General features: G+C 41.4%; 1 protein-coding gene across 2 annotated transcripts in view; it reads right to left on the reverse strand.

The window, feature by feature from the left end:
• LOC117397772 (glycerol-3-phosphate acyltransferase 2, mitochondrial) overlaps nucleotides 1-22,935 on the reverse strand; it is a 35,206-nt gene extending 12,271 nt beyond the window's left edge. For both annotated transcript variants that reach the window (XM_059008677.1, XM_059008676.1), the window contains exons 1-13: nucleotides 21,943-22,935; nucleotides 19,758-19,913; nucleotides 12,242-12,352; nucleotides 11,625-11,698; nucleotides 9,973-10,083; nucleotides 9,596-9,757; nucleotides 9,402-9,501; nucleotides 7,937-8,073; nucleotides 7,253-7,352; nucleotides 6,175-6,387; nucleotides 4,420-4,527; nucleotides 3,972-4,051; nucleotides 2,871-2,989 (exon numbers count right to left, since the gene is read on the reverse strand). In XM_059008677.1, the coding sequence (XP_058864660.1) occupies nucleotides 2,871-2,989; nucleotides 3,972-4,051; nucleotides 4,420-4,527; nucleotides 6,175-6,387; nucleotides 7,253-7,352; nucleotides 7,937-8,073; nucleotides 9,402-9,501; nucleotides 9,596-9,757; nucleotides 9,973-10,083; nucleotides 11,625-11,698; nucleotides 12,242-12,352; nucleotides 19,758-19,829 (1,387 nt within the window). In that variant the 5' untranslated portion in view covers nucleotides 19,830-19,913; nucleotides 21,943-22,935. The remainder of the gene's footprint in view (nucleotides 1-2,870; nucleotides 2,990-3,971; nucleotides 4,052-4,419; nucleotides 4,528-6,174; nucleotides 6,388-7,252; nucleotides 7,353-7,936; nucleotides 8,074-9,401; nucleotides 9,502-9,595; nucleotides 9,758-9,972; nucleotides 10,084-11,624; nucleotides 11,699-12,241; nucleotides 12,353-19,757; nucleotides 19,914-21,942) is intronic.
• Between the last annotated feature and the right edge of the window lie 2,474 nt (nucleotides 22,936-25,409).

Below are 25,409 nucleotides of genomic sequence, written 5' to 3' on the forward strand. Positions count from 1 at the left end.
GGAAAGAACACATTCGAAAGCAAAATAATGTGAAAACCTGCATGTGCTTTAGAACTGAGAAAAGAGAATGATTACAAACACTATTAGATAGTAAGGAAGGGGATGTAAAAAAAAAGAAACACTTAAAAATGACTTTTGAAGCTTCATACACTAATAGAATGCTCTCCGTTTACCCTTATAGAAAGTCTACCAAAGTAAAAGCACAGCGAAGTGTAATAGAGCACAGTGAAAGCATGATAATGTACAGGGAAGCATTGTAAAGCACAGAGAGGTATGGTAAAGCATAGGGAAGCATTGTAAAGCACAGAGAGGGATGGTAAAGCATAGGGAAGCATTGTAAAGCACAGAGAGGTGTGGTAAAGCATAGGCAAGCATTGTAAAGCACAGAGAGGTGTGGTAAAGCATAGGGCAGCATTGTAAAGCACAGAGATGTGTGGTAAAGCATAGGGCAGCATTGTAAAGCACAGAGAGGTATGGTAAAGCATAGGGAAGCATTGTAAAGCACAGAGAGGGATGGTAAAGCATAGGGAAGCATTGTAAAGCACAGAGAGGTGTGGTAAAGCATAGGCAAGCATTGTAAAGCACAGAGAGGTGTGGTAAAGCATAGGGCAGCATTGTAAAGCACAGAGAGGTGTGGTAAAGCATAGGGCAGCATTGTAAAGCACAGAGAGGTATGGTAAAGCATAGGGAAGCATTGTAAAGCACAGAGAGGTCTGGTAAAGCATAGGGAAGCATTGTAAAGCCCAGAGAGGTGTGGTAAAGCATAGTGAAGCATTGTAAAGCCCAGAGAGGTGTGGTAAAGCATAGGGCAGCATTGTAAAGCCCAGAGAGGTGTGGTAAAGCATAGGGAAGCATTGTAAAGCACAGAGAGGTATGGTAAAGCATAGTGAAGCATTGTAAAGCCCAGAGAGGTGTGGTAAAGCATAGGGCAGCATGGTAAAGCCCAGAGAGGTGTGGTAAAGCATAGGGCAGCATTGTAAAGCCCAGAGAGGTGTGGTAAAGCATAGGGCAGCATTGTAAAGCCCAGAGAGGTGTGGTAAAGCATAGGGCAGCATTGTAAAGCACAGAGAGGTGTGGTAAAGCATAGGGCAGCATTGTAAAGCACAGAGAGGTGTGGTAAAGCATAGGGCAGCATTGTAAAGCACAGAGAGGTGTGGTAAAGCATAGGGCAGCATTGTAAAGCACAGAGAGGTCTGGTAAAGCATAGGGAAGCATGGTAAAGCACAGAGAGGTCTGGTAAAGCATAGGGAAGCATGGTAAAGCCCAGAGGGGTATACTACAACCTATCTAAAAACCATGACAAAACCATTGTAAATGCATAGCAGAACAACTATGGGAAAACCTACAGCTTCCTCCTATGAGAACGTTGTTGTACTCGTGGTAACGAATTAAATAATGTGTCTGTTTTTTAAACTCTTGCTGATTTCCCTGTTAAACGTGTATGCCTTTTCATTATGCCCACCCCTGCCTGCTCCATCATGCTGTGCTTATCAAAGAGCATTACTACTGGCATGCCTCCAGGGGTTCCCTTAATTACACTGTTAATACATTCACACAAAAAGAAAAAGGAAAAAAGTAATGAAGGAAATAACACACATTTATTTCCAGAGAGAAGAAGGGTTTGATTTGGCAGTGTTTATTACACTTCATAAATGTACTGCTCAGCACATTGTGGTAAAAGTTTAAAGGGAAGGCAATTCAATGAAATGCTGTGAGGGATGTGAATATAAAATTGCCCTGCACACAGTTCTGTTTCCAGTTACCAGGCTCACAGCTAAATCTACTCTGAACTAAATAAAACGCGAGTCCTACGTTTTCAAAACTTGAAGGGTGGATTCAGGCAAGTCAATTGCACACTTCTAAATCTGTTAAGATTCTTTTATTTTAAAAGCATGTATTTAAAAAAAAAAAGCACCACTTTGCTTGTTGCCTATGTAAAAAAAAAAATTCCCCCAAGCTGTACGATCAGAGATTTACACGACATCAGCTATGAAATACTAACAGAACATGAATAAATTCAATGAGAAACGACTGGAAGTCTGTCTCAATGTCTTCTCATCGAAACATCTGTCATCGACTTTATTTAGTTCTTTATTATTAAGTTTATTTTAGTATTTCCAAAAATTCAACACTCTTGAGTGTTTAATAAGAACATAAGGAAGTTTACAAAATGAGAGAAGGCCATTCAGCACATCTTACTCGTTTGGTTGTTAGTAGCTTATTGATCCCAGAATCTCATCAAGCAGCTTCTTGAAGGATCCCAGGGTGTCAGCTTCAACAACATTACTGGGGAGTTGGTTCCAGACCCTCACAATTCTCTGTGTAAAAAAGTGCCTCCTACTTTCTGTTCTGAATGCCCCTTTATCTAATCTCCATTTGTGACCCCTGTTCCTTGTTTCTCTTTTCAGGTCGAAAAAGTCCCCTGGGTCGACACTGTCAATACCTTTTAGAATCCTGAATGCTTGAATCAGATCGCCGTGTAGTCTTCTTTGTTCAAGACTGAATAGATTCAATTCTTTTAGCCTGTCTGCATACGACATGCCTTTTAAACCCGGGATAATCCTGGTCGTTCTTCTTTGCATTCTTTCTAGAGCAGCAATATCCTTTTTGTAGCAAGGTGACCAGAACTGAACACAATATTCTTACTAATGCATTGTAAATTTTTAACATTACTTCCCTTGATTTAAATTCGACACTTTTCACTTTATATCCCAGCATTTTGTTGGCCTGTTTGTTTTTTTTTGTTTTTTATAGCTTCTCCACATTGCCTAGCAGTATAATTATGGATTCTCTTTCACTGTTCTGAGACAGGGCTTGTGATACTTCAAGCAGACGATATGGTGCAGAGAGAAATATAAAAACATGCTTACAGTACAGGAGGTGCTTGCAGAGGCTGGCCACCAGATGGCACTCCTGTTCCTCCAGTTGTGGGCAGGCTGCTACTGGCAGGACCCAGCCAAGGGATTTATCTGCAAACAGGGAGTCAGACCTGGGGAGAAAACACAGGGGAGCTATAGTGACTGATTCAACACTGCAGGGCTAAGAGAGAGAACTCCACTCAGCACTGCAGAGCGCTCTAGTAGTATAGGAAAGAGAACTCCACTCAGCACGGCAGAGCACTCTAGCAGTATAGGAAAGAGCACAACGTTTTTGGAAAAGATGCATGTGCTTATTATAATTAGTAGTACAATATGTCTTAACATATGTGACAAAGTGGGGTGCTTTAGTCACAGTTGTCGGTCTTCTACTGTAAATAAGAGACCCACAACGGCAAGAATCTGGTACAAAATTAATTTTCTTTGTTGTTTTGAAGTTGTAAATGACAAATGTGCAATACTCGTTTTCAAATAAAAAACCACAAAACAAAAGCCTGTCCCCACACTGGAGAATTAAAATAAACACTTCAGAAGGCCAAGCCGTTTACCGATCAGAACACTTTCTATCTCTCTTTCATAAAGAGGAGAGACGATCCCTTGGAGTTTGTTGCAACACGCTGGGTTTGTGGGCAGGACTGAACCTTGTCAAAGACACAACACTGTTGCTTCAACCCTGCTTACATTACCTACCTTACCTTATCGCAGGTGTTTCTAATTCACACCAGGTAAGTACCTGTTTGGACACGTGTGGTATCCTGGGAAATGTAGTTCAGGGTTCTAAGACAAATGAACTACACTTTCCTTTTCAACAAGCAGCTACTGTGTACAAACCACGGTCGAATATATACACTGTCCAATACGTTTCACTGCACTCTGTTACAATATATATTCAAAAGCAAAAAAAAAAGAGGTTGCATCTCTTCAAGGATATATTTAAATGTATATCCTTTCTTTAAACAGGTAATGTGATGGGGTACTTGCTTATTTTTATAAAATTTATAAAAAAATAAATTCTAAAATGTAACACTATTTACTGAAAAATAAATAAATAAAAATGTAAGTCCTTAGCAGAGAGGTTAAACTGTGTCCAGTTACCTGGATCCCATCACGGCTGGCAGCAGAATGTCCTCCAGGGGAAGCCCTCTGACTGGCAGACGCCCGCTGCTGATCATCTCCTGCAAGCAGCAACACAGCCTGTCAGATCAGAGGCAGCACAGCGGCAGGGCTTCAATCACACACCAGCCCTGCACAGTCCTGGGTCTCACAACTACCTTCAAGAAGTATAGCGCTGGGACAAACAGGGACGACAAGAAGACTCCCACTGCATAGCAGTTTGATCCAGTCCTGGTTTTAATCAGACACACCTGAGCTTGGTACCTGTACACAAAGTTAAAACACCCATTGCTAGATTTCTCCACAGCAATAGTAGGATTGGTTCAGTATTTTGCCACAAAGCTTTCTTGGTTCGTCTAAAACTCAGCCCGTTCTGCTATTAAAACCTGGCCCGTCTCAAAGCGCTGTGCAAGGGGAGAGTCGTTCTTACCTTGAGTGAGAAGGGCTGCCCGAAGTCCAGACGCACACAGCCGTGACTCCTGCCCAGGAGAGAGAGAGCGGAGAGAAGGAGGGACAGAAACCCACCACAGCGAGGAGCCTGGGCACGAGACAGCAAAGCAAGATTATTGAAATCCAGTCTAGTACCAAATCTAGTCAAGTAACGAATGGAGGTGGTGCACGACATGCAACACTTACGACATTATTTCTGTTAACTGCAACCACCAAGACAAAGCAGCAGCGCACACACAGAGAGGTCCTCATAATAGTAGAATAACTGCACAATACATGAAAAATAAAAATGTGTATAAAATCAAGTGTACACCGGGATGGAAATAAGACTCCTATTGCACAGCAGTTTCACCGACTCCATGTTTTAATACAAGCTTGAATAGCCACAGTATATAGGTAAGACGTTCAGGTGTGTCTATATTGAACCAGGAATGGATCAAACCGCTGTGCAATGGGAGTCTTATTTCTATCGCTGGTGTATCAGATTACACAAAAAAATCAAGGCAGGTATTGATGACCAAGAGTGTGACTGTTTAATAAAAATAAAAAAAGTATTCTTTTAAAAAGTGCCACTAGTGTGGCCTAGAAAGTTTAGCCAGAGACTCGCAGCACCACAGGAGGGATTATGAACACACCTGGCGCCAGGAGGAAATGCATGTCTTGTGCAGCACAGAGTTTGAATAGCTCCGTCATGATTTATACCTGCACCCAGAGGTTATTAATCATGCACACATTTAGAACACTGGAGAAGGACATTAGAGAGACCTCTGATCGAAACGTTTTTCATTGAAATCAGGTTTCTTTTTGTACTTCTAGACATTCCTTTATAAAGGTTTCACGGTATTATTGCAGTTTTTCCCATGCTTTTCCTCTGGTTATACTTTGTGTTTATCACAGTTTACCCTGGTTTGCCATGTTTAATATGCTTTAGCACACCTCACTGTTCAGTACAATGCTTGCCTATGCTTTATTACACTTTGCTCTGTTTATTGGGTTAAGCTTTTAGAAGGGTTTCTAGGACGACCGAGTGTTCAGCATTTATGGATGATCAAATACAGAGAAAGAAGAACATGCTCGAAGTTTGACGGCTGCGATACTGAAACGCACTGGAACCTCTTCATCAAGGCTGTCAAGGGACCGACTGAATGAGGAATTAACATGGGGGTGGCCTTACGACATAGCTAAAACATTACGATGGATTGATACAGGGCTAGAAACACACACCAGTCCTGGTTCAGAACTGCCCTTAGTGAAGTCTATTATTATTATTATTATCAATATTGAAATGATCAGGAGCCAGGAGTTTGAGCAGGGTTAGAAACTCACACTAAACCTGCTGCTGCTGCACCCAGTCCTGGGGTTCAGAACTGCCCTCAACGATGTCTATACTGAAATTATTTAGTAGCCAGTTAGTTTGAGCAGCAGCCCCTGCTAAACATATTGCTCCTTCCCTTATAGCTGCAGAAACAAACTCCTAATAGTCAAGAATTATGCAAATGTGATCAGTTAACTTAGAACAGACTTAGCCTGATTTCTCAAACTCCTGGCACCTGTTGATTGCAATAATATGCCTGAATAAGGAGTTCTGAAACCCAGGACTGAGTGCAGGAGTGGTGGAAGTTTCTGACCCTGTATGGATACGATCAGCACATAAGGGTCCCCTTTTTAGATCACAGCCAAATGCAATTTAAAACATATATTAAGAGGAGGCCAGGAGTATTTGAGAAGTTTGTACCTGCTGACAAGAGCCCCCCAGCCCTTCCAGTGGTGCGTCATACGCGATGCCCACTGGTACCAGCGCCACGTCGGGCACAACTCCACTGCACACTGCCTCTCGAACCCAGGACAGCCCCTGCGCGCTGCAGGGAGACGGGCGCCGCTCAACACATCCAGGTTCCTCCAGGAACAGCAGGAGGTGCTGCCCCTCAGACAAGAGCTCAGAGACAAACTGCAGCACAGAGAGGGAGAGACAGGAGCTCAGAGAGACACTGCAGCACAGAGAGGGAGAGACAGGAGCTCAGAGAGACACTGCAGCACAGAGAGGGAGAGACAGGGGCTCAGAGAGACACTGCAGCACAGAGAGGGAGAGACAGGAGCTCAGAGAGACACTGCAGCACAGAGAGGGAGAGACAGGGGCTCAGAGAGACACTGCAGCACAGAGAGGGAGAGACAGGAGCTCAGAGACACTGCAGCACAGAGAGGGAGAGACAGAAGCTCAGAGAGACACTGCAGCACAGAGAGGGAGAGACAGGAGCTCAGAGAGACACTGCAGCACAGAGACTGAGAGACAGGAGCTCAGAGAGACACTGCAGCACAGAGAGGGAGAGACAGGAGCTCAGAGAGACACTGCAGCACAGAGAGGGAGAGACAGGAGCTCAGAGAGACACTGCAGCACAGAGAGGGAGAGACAGGAGCTCAGAGAGAAACTGCTGCACAGAGAGGGAGAGACAGGAGCTCAGAGAGACACTGCAGCACAGAGAGGGAGAGGCAGGAGCTCAGAGAGACACTGCAGCACAGAGAGAGAGAGAGAGAGACAGGAGCTCAGAGACACAGAGGGATCAGAAAGAATGACACACAACAGCAGGTGTGGGACAGAGGGGGACACACACACACACAGACACAAAAACACACACAGCAAGAAAAACATAATGAAAACATACAGCAAGAGACACACACTGTGACACAGACAACATGGATTAGGATACAGACAAGGACAAGAATTCATTTAACCTACAAGGCAAGACATTTTGCGTACACCGAGAGGCAGGTGTAACAATTCTTTATACTTGTGTATTTATTCACAGATAACTCACTGAGCTCAGCACAGCACACTGCAGAGCGCCAGTCTCTGTGTCCTTCTTCCCCATTGGACAGCGCGGGGCGAAGATCACGCCCACTTTCTGCAGGATGGGCCTGAATAGAGATGAGAACCACTCTGGTTTACACCATGCAAGAGAGACACTGCAGCTCTGAGACCAGCTGCTGATTTCACTGGAGAGTGGAGAGGAACAGCTGAGGGGAGGCAATGCCTGACTACGACACCCGTCTGATTCTATTAACCAGTGATTCTATTAAGCAGTTTTATCTACATTAGTCCACGAGTGAAGGATGTCTGACACATTTAGTCAGCATTACTTCCCCCAAAGGCAACCTGTACCTCAATAAAACAGGGATGGAAACAATGCTCCTATTGCATAGCAGTTTCACCCATTTCAGGTTTTAAATACAAGCTTGATTAGCCACAGTCTGCAGGTAACAGGTCCAGGTGTCTTATTAAATTCATAGTAAAACCAGGAATGGATCAAACTGCTATGCAAGAGTCCTACTTCCATCCCTGTAAACCATATGGGCAGAACTATTTCCTATTAGCTAATCATTTCATTCACAAATTCTGCATTGGGTCTGTACTTGTTGGGGGGGAACTCCATGCTGTATAATCATGCAAATGGCAGCATGGGCTTCTCCCTACAGCTTTAGGAGCAGCGAATGGGCTTTACCTGAGCCAGGTGTGCTCCAGATCTGTGCTGCTGACCATGTAGGGAACCCTCAGACTGTGACAAAACAGGACCAGTGGCACCAGTGCGTAATCCAGACTGGACTTGTGAACGGCGACGAAAACCAGTGGAGCCCCGTGCTGAGGAGGGAAAAGAAAACAAATGCAGCACCAGCCACGGGGTTCAAATCCACTTCCACTTAGATCTCAGGCATGGAAATAAGACTCCTATTGCACAGCTGTTTCACCCATTCCAGGTTTCAATACAAGCTTGATCAGCCATAGTGTATAGGTAACAAACTCAGGTGGGTCTTAAACTCACAGTAATATTTGGAATGGATCAAACAGCTATGCAATGGGAGTCTGATTTTCATCACTATACTTTAACTGCACTAGCAATGTCATTTCACCACTTTCTGTTACTTTGCTCGACTTTTTTTTTAACTTCAGTTTAAAAGTACATGCTGTAAAAGCTGCTGCAATCTTCACCACGTATCTACTGTGGCAAAGAGACCAGGGAGCAGCAGTCTATCTGTAAGCATTGTATCTGAAGTACTTGCACATCCTGAACTGAAAAAAACAGACGATTCTCTACACAACACAGGACTGGCAACAATGCTAGAGCAGCTATTAACTGAGTAGCGAGTTGTAAAATGCACTGCCGGTCCTACGGGAGTGAGTTTTTTTTTCTGTCTTCTGCATGGGCTCGATTATTATGAGTACAGCGTAGAAACAAGCTGAAAACTAGATGTTTGTATGTATGTATGTAATGAACACTGACGAAATACAGACAAATAATTTAATAAATATGTTTTATTTTGTCATAGGGAAAGGTTTTGACTAAAAAATAACAGATAGACAATAAACAACGGGGTGGAACAACAAAACACCACGTCCTAACAAAAAATAAATAAAAGGGCTGAACTAGAGGGAGAGAGCGAGAGAGAGACACGAATGAATCATATCTGGGTAAACAGGTTGTGGGGGCGGAGGGAGTGAGAGAGTCTAATGCTTCAGCGTATGATACTCCTGAAGCATGGAGCAATGCACAGAGCTTGGCCCCGCCTCTTTACTGTCACTTGATGTTGATGGGAAATATTCTTCGCTTATGTCTTCACTGACACACTCGCTGACATCCGATTCAGTGGAAGAATTGTATGTATTTGAATTTAAATCATAATCTGAATTCAGTATTATTTCTAATACTTCTTTCTCAATGAGCGATTTTCGCCAGTTTACAGACATGGCTGACATTTTTGTGATGATTTATTATATGTAATTCAGTCACTATCTAGCAGAGGGCACAAGAGACCAATGTTACAGAAACCTAGTGTTACAAAATCTTGTTATAAGAAATTTTGTAGGCTCAGTAATTCAAGATGTAGATCATACATGTTCGTACTACTTAAGAGGTAGGAAAGGTGATTTCAGAGTATTGTTGGTTAGCACTTTCAAACAGACATGCCTACCAGCTGTGGAGCTTTGTGCAGCGTTGCCAGCTGGTTCAAGCTGACCTGCACATTCGCAAACATGCGGCCGAGAAGCTTCAGCAGGATCCACCCAGCTAGCCTGGGGAGAAAACAAACAAAGTTAGAACGAGACAGTGTATGCTGGCAACCAGACGCACCCTTCAGCTTACTACGACTGCTACCTGCATACAGACCTGAGTAAAGGAGAGGAGATTGAGGTTTGAATCCCCTCCAGGATCTGCACAGCCTGCCCCCTCCTGGCCGTCGCTGCTATTGCAGTCTCCCCAATGTGAGAGCTCCCTTCTCCTGCCACAGCACCCCCTGTTGGCCCGCCAGAGGAAATGAGGCTCTGAACTCTGGAACACAAAGAAAAAATCAACAAACACATGCAGATATACTTAAGTCACCGGGCCCTATTCACAAAACATTTAGGGCTGTTTAAGGAACATTTGTAAGATTCACTAGTTATAGTTCAATGTAAACTGAAAATAGTAACACTGTAAAAAACTTTGTATGCCTCATCCTTAAACTACAGAGGGAGTCTGACCCCCTATCCATCCCCCTCCCTCACCTGCTGCTGCGGAGCACCCGCTCTGCTCTGTCTCCGGCTGGGCTGGGGTACACCTTGCGCTCCTGAACGAAAAGCAACCCGCACACCCGCCTCACCAGCCAGCCTCTGAACCTGCCAAAGGGGGGCAAAAAAAAAAACCCTTATGCGCCGAGAGTGTCCATCTGTCAGCCACACTCTACACGGTGAACAAGATAACTGCCTTGAGTTTGCACCAGTCTTCACCAAAACGTGCATCAGCAATCCCAGCCTCCTTCAGACGTTTCGGATAGCATTTGGCTGTAACCCGTCAAACCCCTGATTTTATACACGTCTCCACCTGTTCAGTACGGTGCTATTATGCCGTCTGCACCAGGGTGGGGATCACATGCCCTTTTGAAATGGAAATTTGAAAAAAAACAGGGAAAGGACCCCCAGCCTGGTTATAAATTACTCCCCCGGTTCCATTGATTAAACATGCATAACGATGAACCAGCACATTTAGACTGCACTTTGCTGCTCCACAGTGAATGAAGCCTCTGGGATTTCAAACTAATTCACGGTAGAAGGCTGCAGAAACGATTTAAAACAAAAGGGAGAGGGAGGTGAAAAAAAAAACATTTGTGAACATTTTTTATATCTTCTGTTTTATTACTCGTTTGCTTTGGCAAGTGTACAAAAAAATAAAGCAATAATAATTCCCTCGTAAATCTGGAATTTAAAAGGTAAATATTAAACATGATTAAAAAGCAATAAAGGTTGTGTTTGCCAGTTCACAATAAAAGCTTGATCGCAGCTGCCTGAAGAAGTCTCAAGGTTTACTATTAGGATTTCATCATGCAGCTATAAAGGAGGTAGATCTGATTACACACACTCCTGCCTTCCAGGTCCATTCAATAACATGCAGTGCTCCCTTGTTATAAAGCGTCACTTTATACCGCAGAACAGGTTATAATGCGGTATGCGCGGAACAGGTCACAAGGCATTGTGGTCGTTGCTCCCATTTGGCCCTGTGACAGAGATCGAATGATTCTTGGTGTTAGATCTCCCTTCTGACCTGCGAGGGTGCTGTATAAAGGGAACAGAGTACCCTGGACCGGATGGCCCAACAGTTCATTCCCAGGGTTAGGTGGAAGTTGGCCATCTAGAAAGGGGGCGGAGCTATGGTACACTAAATCATCGACCCAGAAGGGAAACAATGTGGCACTCAATGTGGCAAGGGGTCATGGGTGACAGTATTTAAGGGGACGTAGCGATGTGATCTGTTCCTTTGGAATGGTTAAAGGTTACTTTCACTGAAGAACTGTATTGTCACTACGAGCACTAGAGCACGCACTGTGGACTTCTGTTTGTGTTACATGTGGGTGAATAAGAACGGGACTGTGTATTATTTCAGGACCAACGCGTGGATTATAAACAGAGCAATACACGCCGCTGTATTGCTTGTTAACATGGTTATTGTTTACTGTTGTTTCGCCATCAGGCAATTGGATAAAAAAATTAAACACCATTGCACCTGGATTATCATTGTCTGTCTGATTGATCACCTGCACACAGTTAACCACTTTGCCACAGGCCCATAATGCCATTACACTAGCATTTGCATTCTCGTATAATGCGGAACACACATTGCCTGAAGCGGTCTGTAGTGTGAGTGCTGTGCGGTGCAGAAGTACCTCGTGCGGGTTTCATTTACATGCAGGACATTCTGGAATCCCAGAGAGGGAGAATTCTTGAGCAGCTTCATTCCCTAGAAAAAAAAGGCACACATTACACTGCATTTGTCTGAAATAAACCTTTAAATGCCATTTTAATTAGTCCCCCCCCTTTTTAAACCCTTTTGTGATTTTTCATTAGAAAAGTTTCCTGCGATATCCTGAATAAGGATAAATAGCATTGCAAAAGACTTGAGAAAAGCAAGGCACTCTGCACAGAACTATGATAAAGCATAGGAAAAAACGAGAGTTGGGATCAATACTGGAATATTCTTAAATTTGACACCAATCACCCCCAAACTTACCATACACTCCTCGCCTCCTATAAACATTTCTATACTTGGTAAATAGATGTGTGTTCCTTTCAGGCACTGTGCTGTTATGAGGGCCCCGTGCATGTGCCTGCACTGTTAAAGAACAGTATTCACCCTGGATGCAGATCTTCAATCAACCATACCTATGAACCTGCACATTTTAATGATGCGTGACTACACCTTGCGGAATGAAAGAATACGAGGAGCTGGTGGAGGCGTGGCCTGGGCTGGCTATTCAATTGGAGGTGGGTGCGTCCCCCTTACCAAGCTCTCCGGGGTGCACTGGTGACAGCATTGCCCCACTGTCGGACGAAACTTCCCCAAAAACGGGGTCACCCCTTTCAGCTTCTTCTTGATCTTCAGACTCCAAGACACCTGCAGACACACAACCCAGCGGAGCCCTCATGATTTCAAACAAACAGCTTTTCCTAATGGAACATCAGACAGCCAATAATGGTCACTATTCCATGCATAGGGAACACTGTCGTATTCAACAGCAAGAAGCAAAAATAAAGAAATGCTACAAAACACACATGCGTATATTAATATACTTATCAAAATACTCTCTGCATTGAGAAAAAGCAAGCATGTTTCTAGTCAAACCAAAGAGCTCTAGTCTATCATCAGGACCACCATGTGTATCACGACGTAGATCGTATCCCAACCTGCACATCACGATATGTGTGGTATCGTGACATTAGGGCATTGTTATGTCCCTATTAGCTGGGAAGAAAATGACATTTGTTAAGATAAAAAAACTGTTTGAAACTGATCTGCACTGTTGTTGGATTCTTTAATAAATATACGAGGCAGTTTTAGGATCAAACTGTATTTTATATAAAATACAAATGACTTGCTTGTAGCGATGCTACAATTAATCACTTACTGATCTCCATGGTTCATTTTGCAGCCCTAATTAATCAATTTGAAATCACTGATGCCCTTTTTGAAGCTCCCCGCCTCACTTAGCTAGCTACTCAGTAACACATGCTTTCCTTGCACACTGCAAGACTAAAGCTCCTTTTAATGGATTTATTTGTGATGACAAATGTCAAAAACTAAAAAAAAAAAAAAAAAAAATTCTTCCTGCTTTTTAATACCAAAACTAACATTTTAATAAACGACTCCTATTGCACAGCAGTTTCACCCATTCCTGGTTTTACTACAAGCTTCCACAGCCACAGTGTGAAGGTAACAAGGTCAGGTGTGTCTTATTCAAAACTCCTAATACAACAGGAATGGATCAAACTGCTGTGCAATGGGAGCCTGATTTGTAACCTGGAGTTGCAACAGAAAGCTTTTGTGTGGAGGTTTCAGCTGAATAACATAGTGTTCTCAATGCACTGTTGATTATTATCTGTACAATTTTCAACCAGGAAATTGGTTGTATTGCACCTCCAATTGCTAGACAGATCCGGGCAACCAGATCAAATGTACGCACACACACACACAATAAAAACTGAAGTCAGAAATCAGCTGAGAGACGTTTTCCCTGATTGATGTGAGAAGTACATTTTTTAATAAAACCTTAAGGAGAACAAAACAGTGCAAATCTCGCATTGCCATCTCCTGGCTGCCTAACAAACAGGAGAGAGATCACTTCCCAGGTGATTTGTTATTTCATATTACTTTAGCGACTACGTTCATAACTCTGAATTACCAGCTATATAAAGTTGCATCAAAGTGTTCACTAATAAAAGCATAAGAACATAAGAAAGTTTACAAACGAGAGGAGGCCATTCAGCCCATCTTGCTCGTTTGGTTGTTAGTAGCTTATTATGAGGAGGCTGTGTGGTCCAGTGGTTAAAGAAAAGGGCTTGTAACCAGAAGGTCCCCGGTTCAAATCCCGGCTCAGCCACTGACTCACTGTGTGTGACCCTGAGCAAGTCACTTAACCTCCTTGTGCTCCGTCTTTCGGATGAGACGTAATTGTAAGTGACTCTGCAGCTGATGCACAGTTCACACACCCGAGTCTCTAAGTCAAATAAAATAAACAAATAATAATAATAATAATAATAATAATAATTATTGATCCCAGAATCTCATCAAGCAGCTTCTTGAAGGATCCCAGGGTGTCAGCTTCAACAACATTACTGGGGAGTTGGTTCCAAACTCCCACAATTCTCTGTGTAAAAAAGTTCCTATGATTTTCTGTTCTGAATGCCTCTTTATCTAATCTCCATTTGTGACCCCTGGTCCTTGTTTCTTTTTTCAGGTCAAAGAAGCCCCCTGGCTCGACACTGTCAATACCTTTTAGGATTTTGAATGTTTGAATCAGATCGCCGCGTAGTCTTCTTTGTTCAAGACTGAATAGATTCAATTAGATTTATCTCCATATCTCTAGTTCATTTAATTTGACTTATTGTTTCGTTTTGGTATGAATGAGTGTCTTTACTGTTTAATATTCAATAATGACTGCTATTAATTATTCAATTGTATACATTCCGCTCCAATCTCTAGATTCTCTGGGTTATCAGTATAACTCTTTTTAACCTGTGTTAGCCTAAGTATGACATTGATATATTGTGTGATAAATATACATTGTATAATAGGCCATTCATTTTTGTTCATGTAATGACAAGGATTATTCAAATGTAAAGCATGTCGTGTTATACTGAATATAAGATGTTATTTATCGATTGTAAAATGATTAACATCTCTTCTAATTGAGTAATTATTACCTACTTAAAAAGGTCCCAGTATCACAGGCACCTGTGAACGCTGATGAAGCCTACGGGCGAAACACGTCCGTGACTGAGAACTGCACTTTGTTTTATTTTTTTTAACGTTTTTAATTTGAAATAAAGGAAATAATTTCTAATTTTTGAGTGCTGACCTTTTTCGGATTTCTTTATAGCCTGTTTGCATCGAACATCCCTTTTAAACCCGGGATAATTCTGGTTGCTCTTCTTTGCACTCTTTCTAGAGCAGCAATATCCTTTTTTTAGTGAGGTGACCAGAACTGAACACAATATACTAGATGAGGTCTTACTAATGCATTGTAGAGTTTTAACATTACTTCCCTTGATTTAAATTCAACACTTTTCACAATATATCCGAGCATCTTGCTGGCCTTTTTTTTTTATAGCTTCCCCACATTGTCTAGATGAAGACATTTCTGAGTCAACAAACTCCTAGGTCTTTTTCATAGATTGCTTCTCCAATTTCATATTTTTATTGCCTGCATGCAATACTTCACACTTTTCTCTATTAAATGTCATTTGCCATGTGTCTGCCAAGTTCTGAATGCTGTCTAGATCATGACCTTTGCTGCTGCAACAGTGTTTGTCACTCGTCTGCAAATTTAACAAGTTTGCTTACTATACCAGAATCTAAATCATTAATGTAGATTAGGAATAGCAGAGGACCTAATACTGATCCCTGTGGTACACCACTGGTTACCTCACTCCATTTTGAGGTTTCTCCTCTAATCAGTACTTTCTGTTTTCTACATGTTAACCACTCCCTAATCCACTTGCAGGCATTTTCTTGAAATACTCCTGCGTTCAATTTGAAAATTAATCTTTTATGCAGGACTTTGTCAAAAGCTTTCTGGAAATCTAAATAAACCATGTTGTATGCTTTGTAATTATCCACTGTCGATGTTGCATCCTCAAAAAATCAAGCAGGTTAGTTAGACACGATCTCCCTTTCCTAAAACCATGCTGACTGTCTCCCAGGATATTGTTACCATATAGGTAATTTTCCATTTTAAATCTTACTATAGTTTCCATACAAGTTTCCATATAACAGAAGTCAGGCTTATTGGTCTGTAGTTACCTGGTTCGGTTTTGTCGTTACCTGGATCGGTTTTGTCTCCCTTTTTGTGGATTGGTATTACGTTTGCAATTCTCCAGTCTGTCGGTACAACCCCAGTGTCAAGAGGGGGCTGAGCGAAATGTTAAAGAAGAAAAGAAAAGCATCAAAACGTTTTATTACTCTGTGCACACACACACCCTTTTGTACTTTGTTGAAAGCAGTGCAAAACCGTCAGCACTGCTAATCCTTCATTGATTTAATGCTGATTACTTCACAGGCCGGCTCGTACCATACGAACACCATCCACATAAAAGAAACCTGACAGGTAAAGTAATTAAGTTCTACTTAAGTCATCAACACATCATGAAGAATTCAGAACAAGGTATGTGATTAACACTCACACCGCGCCAGGGTAATTATGTGTGTTTTAGGGGTGGATGAAAATGAACTTCTTCCCTCATTAGCAGTTCTTTCTCTCTAACACTTTCTTTTAATCTGTCTGCTTTTTGCTCATTTACTTTTTAAAATAAAGTTATTTCAGGGATGTCAATAAGACTCCTATTCCATAGCAGTTTCACCCATTCCAGGTTTTACAACAAGCTTGATCAACCCCAGTGTGTAGGTAACAAGCTCAGGTGTGTCTTATTAAACTCATAGTAAAACCAGGAATGGATCAAACTGCTAAGCAATGGGAGTCTTATTTCCGTCCAGCATTCCCTCTAAGGTTAAAATGCGTGCATTTTTTGCAGTAACTGGCAACAGCCTTTGCACTCAGTTTACCAACTTTCGGAAGTTGTTATAAATATCAACATCAATCGAGACTCCAGCCTCTCGAGATAAATCATTTTTAGAGCATTCTTGCAAAGCATTAACATAAGCATATTTGCGTCTGTCTTGCAGACGATTCTCTGATTTCCCTCTGTAAGAACGCACGTCACATTCCAAAGCAGGCGTCTGGTGATTCTGCCTCTATAGAGAGCGCTGCTCGGTGCTGCTCAAGAGCTATGCGGTTTTGAACTTGTCGTATAATTGAATACTAACATAAATAAATCACAATGCTCATACAGGGCTAAAAAAATAATAATAATAATCTGATTATCTATATGAGTTTTGCTGTCATTCCATTGATCATGTAGGAGTCAATACCATTAAAAGATCATATTGCCAGCAGTGGTGTAGTCGACACAGAAAAGCACTCTACTTTTTTCAATAGGCAGAACCTTGACTTAAGAATTAACTTAAGAATCTTGAACGTTTTTTTTATGAAAACTGTACTGCGCTCAGACGGGGCTTTCCCCGAAGTAAGCAAGCCAAATTAATTGCGAGTTTAATTATTCTTTAGTTTATTTCTTTACCTGCTTCCTGCCTTTAATAACGCTATAATTAGCAATATTAAACCATGGCCGTTTCTTAATTACGTTATATTATCTGACGATGAAGCAACGAGCTCCAAGCTATTCTTCCAGCTACACATTCAAAGGAAACGGATCGCTTTACTGTGTAAGGGATGTAGTCACTACACTACACACCGTTTGATTCATGAAGACATTCTGTCCGGAGACACGCCTCTTTATTTGCTAAATTTAACAAAGCAGAATCAGCAAACAATTGGGAGGATTAATTAAGCGTTTACATTAAAGGGGCGCTATTAGATACACAACACTGAACCTGTGTAGAGCAGTGTTTCCCAACCCTGCTCCTGTCTGCTGGTTTTCGTTCCAACGCAGCGCTCAATTGCTTAATTGAACCCTTCATTAAACTAATAAAGTGATTAACTGGGCACGTTCCTGTTATTTTCAAGCTCTTCGTTTGTTGATACGGTTCAATTTAGCAATTTCGCGCTGCGTTGGAACGAGAACCAGCAGACACGGTGTGCCGCCAGGAACAGGGTTCATAAACACTGGTGTAGAGCGACAAGTCAGTTAACAGTATGCTTTTTTTTAATCAGTGTTTCATATTTTATCCTGGTTACTGTAATGCCAGTAAAACTCTGCAGCACTGTACATAGGATTGCTCTCACATGACAATGCTGGACTGTTCCTAAACGGTTTCAGATTGCTTATTGTTATTGTAATGCCAGCAATAAGCTAAACAGGTCCTTTCAAAACACTTTCATTTGTAGACTGAACCACATTGATAGTGGAAGACTGTAAATACGATTCTCACAACAGTGCTGGACCTTTTTTTTCTGAACCGTTTCTAATTTAATTTAGTTTTCTTTTCTACTCAGTTTAATGCCAACAATGAGCCGAGTGATGTCTATAAACATTATGACAGGTCTGAAGAGTCTTCAGGTGCTTTACTGACCGCTACAAGAGTCTTACTGAACATCTTGGCTTTCATAAAAAGAAAGAATTGTGGTAATATTTATTAATTTACTTATTTTAACTGTCAACATTATATTTATGTTCAAATGCCATGTTTAATTATTAATACGTTGATAAAAAAATGGGGGGGGGGGGAACAACTGGCCATTTTTTAAAAACAGAATTTGCTATTCCCAAAAATGGAAGATTAGTAGCCCTAAAGATGGTTACAATTAAAGGCAGTGCAGGCACCAGTGTTTTATACAGTAGTATAAAGCAAGTCTATGCAGCTACCAGTTAAGCATGCAGCCTATATCTATGATAACAACCGACAGGGCTTCATAAAGATTCTAGATTTATTTTATACAGATAAATCGGAGGACGATTCAGAATCCGAGGCAGAGCCACAATAAATGTCTTGTTTAAATTTAAAGCAAATTGTATAATTTTTAAGATACTTGTGTTGGAATATTGATTCTCAGTATCTAAAAAGATACTGAACAAGTTTCTAACAAGTTTCTCAGTATCCAAAAAGTATTTTAACACCATTACAGTATCTCTCAGTATCTAAAAAGTATTTTAACACCATTACAGTATCTCTCAGTATCTAAAAAGTATTTTAACACCATTACAGTATCTCTCAGTATCTGAAAAGCTTCGAGGGAACGCTGTTTCTATCCGAGCATTTTAGAATCTATCTAGCAACCAGGGAATTCAAAGAATTTTCTGATGAGCAGTTTAATGAAATGTCACTTCACACTCCCTCAGCATCTCTTTATGAATTGTCTACAGGAATAGAGGGGCGAACACATCTCGGTCCCAGTGGCACTGACCCTTTTTAGCTTGACTGTCAGAAAACACGATTATTACCGATCCAACGAGCATCGAAAATCACTTCAGTACAATAAATATCCAGACAAATTACAGTAGTGTCAGGCAAAAATAATGGAGGTTACTTAGAGTTAACTTAACGTGAATAAACTAACTGTCAACTTTCAATGCTTCTTAGCAGACGCCCTTATCCAGGGCGACTTACAATTGTTACAAGATACCACATTATTTTTGCATACAATTACCCATTTATACAGTTGGGTTTTTACTGGAGCAATCTAGGTAAAGTACCTTGCTCAAGGGTACAGCAGCAGTGTCCCTCACTGGGGATTGAACCCATGACCCTCTGGTCAAGAGTCCAGAGCACTAACCACTACTCCACACTGCTGCCCATAAACTAACTGTCAAACTAAATTAACGCAGCACCCCTACACCTTAAAATGCAGCAGCAATATACAAGACGTGCACATTATTTAACAGAATGGTGAAGCAACTCACCAGAACGAGAAACACCAAATTGCTCGCCGACTTGTGCCTGATTCAGTTTTTTCTTTTTCAGGAGCTCAGTAAATTTCCAACTTTTTGTAGCAAGAGAAACCTCAAGGCACTCTTGTGATGACAAGTCGCAGTATTATTTCTAAGTTCACCACTATTTTGAGTGTTCAATAGCTAGGATCAGGGAGGGAAATAAGACTCCACTTGCAAAGCAGTTTAATCCATTCCTGCTTTTACAGCAAGTTTAATAAGACACACCTGAGCTTGTTACCTATAGCCTGGGGCTAATCAAGCTTGTAGTAAAACCTGGAACGGGTGCCACTGCTATGCAATGGGAGTCTTGTTTCTAGCCCTGCTATGGATGATGGAACATTCATTCACAATCTTACGCCGGCTCTGCTCCGGATTGGCTGTGCCGGAGGTGGGTTGCCGAGAGTGGCGTCTCCTCTGTCCAATAGCATGACTGTTCGGGCCTCAGAGGAAGTGAACAGCTGGGGCACAGAAGAGGGGAGAATCAGGTTTGCTTCCCAGTCCAGCACCTCTACCTGGAGTGGGAAACAAAAACAACAAACCAGTTACTCAAAACCACCCTTATCCCAGTAAACATGCACTGGGCCTCTCCCATGGTTATACTGCAGTACATAGTTAAGTTTACCATGGTTTGCCACGCTTTTTAACTTTGCTGGACAATGCTACCTGTGCTTTTACACGCTCTCGCTGTGTTTTATTATACATTGATGTGCTTTTGCTGTGGTTTTTATGGGTGACAGGTATTGATGCACAGCTCTCTCAGAGGTTATTAAGGGCTGTATCTAAGTGGTTCCCCCTCCCCTTACATCTTTCTCTGCCTCCCACAGCACTTCTGTCAAACAATGCCAAGACTAGAAAACTGTTTTTTTTTTTTTTTAATTTTTTATTAAATCTCTTTAATGGTGTTAAAAGGGTAAAGCAGGCTTTTTTCCTCCCAAAGGGCAAGCCAAGATCCTCTGTGCGGAAAATAAAAGTGGTTTTATCACCATTCACAGAACACCACACACGAGACTGACACAATGTCATGGGTACATGTAATAGTTTACCAGGGTTAGAAACTCACACTAGCCCTGCTGCTGCTGCACCCAGTCCTGGGGTTCAGAACTGCCCTCATCGAAGTCTACTATTGAAATGATTCAGGAGACAGGAGTTTGAGCAGCAGCCCCTGTTAAACATATCGCTCCTTCCCTTATAGCTGCACAAACAGCTCCTAATAGTCAACCTACAGGCGCAGGTACGAGTTATGCAAGTGTGATCAGTTAATTCAGAGCGTGTCCAAACAAATGCATTTGCAATACCCTGCCAGTAAATTATAAATGAGGGAATAAATGACTGGTGTTCACAGTAATCTGGCAAGTCTAATACAATAGTGCCACACTCCTTCAACCCATGTGCCAAGTGCTGAGTTTTTTGGAAGTTTTATTATTTTATTTTTTTTAACTGGCACTACCTGTTTTAATTTTCTCCAACTATATTGTTATGAGAAGTTTCTCAAAGTTTGTTAACCGCAAAACTGTGTAAACGTAACTGTTCTGCAAATACGACCCTTCGGATGCTTTTATGACGCCTCGACATAAAATAATGATAAATGTCTTGGTGTTTTCCTCCCCGCAGTGATGATAAAGCTCAATTTCCTATGTGTGGAGCTTCATAGCGGGCGTGAGATTTCACTGCTCTGATTAAGAGCTCGTCTAACTTGACTGTCCTCAAAATAGGATGCTGGGATAGATGTGAAGATGCCTGCCATTTTACACTTCTGAAAGACTGGAAACTTTAGAATAGGAATCATATCAAATTACACAAATACAGCCTGCGTTGTGATTTTTTCATAGAAAATGTATTTGGTACTTAATGGGTTAATAATAAAGAATCATCACGCGTTGAAAACGTGAATTCGGAAGGATAATGACGTCATTTTCAGGCCGCAGTGTTAATCAGGTTATTAACACGCAAAGTGAAACGGTATGTATTTTCAAGCACTCAAACATGCCACTCGTTTTAAAATAGATTTGTTCAAGTAAGTTTCTGTCAAATCCAATTATATACAGTGGCATTTTATTTTAATCAGTATTTGCTTACCGTACTTGGCAATTACATTGTGTTCAGAAAAGACGACACCATTTGAATTAATTAAGGTGGAGTGTCGTTTTTGAAACTTTGAATAAGCAACTGAAAATAGAACCACCAGCATTTGGAAATTTAAAGTCAAAACTTTTAATTAATGTCATTCAACAAAATAAAAAAAAACACATTGGCCTGAACGTGTTAAGTGTGTATTATTTCGCTCTTTAAAAAAATGAAATATGTTTACCTGGAATATTGAAGACTGAGAGAAAGCGTGCGTTTTATATATATATATATATATATATATATATGTATATATATATATATATATATATATAGCGAAAGTGATATTTTAAAAAATGTAATTACCCACGACAGAATATTATTAATGGTTCCATGCGGTAGGCCTGTTAGGGTAGAGTATTGTACAAATATAAACATTAATAAATTAAAAGGCATCTTAGTTAAAATTGTACTTACGTGTATATAGACCAGTTTCAACCAAATTCTTTGGACGATCGTCCACGCCACAACTAGGATCTGTCAACCAGACCTTTGAGAAAAATCCCAATTCAGATTTTTAGCAGATAAACGTACCAACATACGAGTTCACGTTAGCAAAATTAAATCGTGCACGTTTTGTTAGCAGACTGAATATGGTACTTCGTTTTTACAAACACGCATTTGCTTAATTTAGCTCACACTGTCTACTACTAGTCACGTGTTGTTTCGCACGACTGTTTTCAATAGTAACCAGAATAGTAAATACATTTAATTCACTTTTTTAAATAATATTTTGTCGCCTGTGACGAGTGTAAATTTACCTCTTTTTTTTAATAACTTCACGTGGTCTTTTCACGCATAATATGGCTCATCAACACGTGGCGTGGCGTGACGTGTAAACCTAGTGCGTGATTAAATTAAACATCCTTGTGTGTCAATTAAGAGGCAGTACTGTATCTCTCAAAAGCGTGGTCAGTTTGTACTGTGCAGTCTACCCCAAGCAGGGTCGTCAAAATCTTCAGAACTAATATCTACTCTCCCTCTCAAAAAGGAACAATCTCCCGTCCAACACGGTCCTTTAATTACCGTTAATGAAAATGTGGTTATAATTTGACTCAATTAAAAATGCCAAGCCCGTCAATACCATCAGAGGTGGATATAGTACTGTAATATATAATCGTTTCATACATAGTCTCCTTTAGAGTTTAACTTTAAAAAAAAAAAAATACAATCAGCAACACATCTTCTTCCACGCTGCACTTATTCTCGGCATGATGAGTAAAATGACGTCACACCAGAAAAATCGCCGGCAATATTGCCAGAGCCAGAGTTGCCAAGTCTGCTTATAATAAGCGGGATTGGGCTTGTTTTTGAGAGTCGCGGGTTGGAATTTTCATAAACGCCCATACTCTAACATGGGTTGCGCTTGTTTGGTCTTGTTTTGAAGAAGGAGGTCGCTATTTTTGTGTCAGAAATCTGGCAACCCTCGCCCGTGCCTCTCCGACTCTCTCTGCAAGATTGCGCTCAGTCTATTACAACAGGCAAAGTATTTAACAGTAATTGTCTCGTGTAAACACAAACCTTAATGAGCACTGCTTAGGTCTTTTCATCTGCCTGAAGTGCACACGTTCTCTAATCAAAAAAAAAAAAAAAAAGCCAAATGGGATTTTGGTCTTTTTACAACCATTTTTATTATTATTTTTATTTTAATAAATGTAACCTTTCCATCCTATTACCCTAATAAAACAGATTTAGGGGCCTGATAACTCACACAAGCCCCGAGTGCCAGAGCAGCACAGTTACGCGTACTGTTTAACCAGTCTGGGGTAAACCCTAAACAGCAAAATTAATAGCACTGCACAAACACAGAAACAAAAAACACTCCGAGGTTTATAACTAAAGCAACAGTTTAGGATAAATGCGCCACTGTGGATTTTAGCAGAGCGCTCACCACAGCTGGTTACAATGCACACGCTGGAGTTACAACATTGTGTGTGCTGAGTGCCGGCACTCTGCTTCAGGAAGAGTCGACAGTGCGAGCACCGCATACCGGAGGTGCTGAATGGCTTGGCACCGATTGTTACAAGATATCACATTTTCTTTACATACAATTACATTATTTTTTACACATTATTTTTACATACAATTACCAATTTATACAGTTGGGTTTTTTTTTTTAACTGGAGCAATCTAGGTAAAGCACCTTGCTCAAGGGTACAGCAGCAGTGTCCCCCACCTGGGATTGAACCCACGACCCTCTGGTCAAGAGTCCAGAGCCCAAACCACTACTCCACACTATATATATACTGCACACAGGCTTGCAGCACTGAGAGAGCCCTGTGCCGAATGCTTGTGTGCGGGCACTGCAGAGAGGCTAGCAGCACTGAGAGAGTCCTGTGCTGAATGCTTGTGTGCTGGCACTGCAGAGAGGCTTGCAGCACTGAGAGAGCCCTGTGCTGAATGCTTGTGTGCTGGCACTGCAGAGAGGCTTGCAGCACTGAGAGAGCCCTGTGCTGAATGCTTGTATGCTGGCACTGCAGAGAGGCTAGCAGCACTGAGAGAGCCCTGTGCCGAATGCTGGTGTGCTTGCAGAGAGGCTAGCAGCACTGAGAGAGCTCTGTGCTGAATGCTTGTGTGCTGGCACTGCAGAGAGGCTTGCAGCACTGAGAGAGCCCTGTGCTGAATGCTTGTGTGCTTGCAGAGAGGCTAGCAGCACTGAGAGAGCTCTGTGCTGAATGCTTGTGTGCTGGCACTACAGAGAGGCTAGCAGCACTGAGATGTAAGTAATTCATTAATTAGCAGCTTGTTTAAGTACCTACTTATTTTTTTATTTATTTATAATAGAGTGATTGCTGTTTAATCAGACTATAGGCTAACTTCATTTTATGGCATTAGTGTTTTATTTTATGTAATTCTGTATTTGTCTCTGCTACATATTTTGTAATATTTTTTGCAAAATATACCATAAACAAGGTTGCTAGTTTTGCATAATTTAAACTTTTTTGTTTGTCTCTGTATTTTATAATACAGTGTGGAAACAAAGAATAAAGGGTTAGGTTGAGAGGCAGCTTTTGTTCTCTGCCTGACAATTTTCATTTTGTTAATTTTTTTTTTGTAACATATAAATGCTAAAAGCATTGCGTGTGTTTATTCATTTCCCTATTGTGATATAGGCTGGGTGACTCATCAAAGCGTTCAGCTGAATTGCTGCAGCAAACCCTGTTCAGTTTTGAAGGGCAGGAGTCAACAGACTGAAACGGGAGGGGATGGATTGGAGTGGAGCGCAATTCAGGGCTGGCTACATGTGTTTATCTTCGTTATTAATAGACCGTTTGTGTGTGTGTGTGTGTGTGTGTCCCCTCCTGCCTCTCTCTCTCTGTCTGTGTGTTTGACAGCTTAAAGAATTCTACAGCAGCTGAACTTCAGAGAGCAGAGAGAGGGAGTGTGGGCAATAGAACCATCCAGGACATGAAACCCTCAATCCACACTTCTCAGAAAGTCAAGCAGAGAGATATTTCAGCTGTTGAAGGCAGGAGGCAAAACCGCTGGTTGGTTATTGACAGGAATGTGAATGCTTTATATTAAAAAAAAAAAAAAAAACAGGTTAGCGAAAAAGTATGTATCTTTTCAAACTGTACAGTGAATGGATCAACATGGTGTGGAGAACGTACACATTATTTAGCTGCAATCGCCTACAGAATGTTAAACACACAGCTTTACATTGGATTTATGTCCTTTTTTTTACTATCCCTTCTCCTTTAGATTTCCAGAAAGCTTTTGACAAAGTCCTGCATAAAAGATTAATTCTCAAACTGAACACAGCAGGGATTCAAGGAAATGCGTGCACATGGATTAGGGAGTGGTTAACATGTAGAAAACAGAAAGTACTGATTAGAGGAGAAACCTCAAAATGGAGCGAGGTAACCAGTGGAGTACCACAGTGA

The sequence above is a fragment of the Acipenser ruthenus genome, chromosome 37 (genome assembly GCF_902713425.1).
Source record: "Acipenser ruthenus chromosome 37, fAciRut3.2 maternal haplotype, whole genome shotgun sequence".
Classification (NCBI taxonomy): domain Eukaryota; kingdom Metazoa; phylum Chordata; class Actinopteri; order Acipenseriformes; family Acipenseridae; genus Acipenser; species Acipenser ruthenus.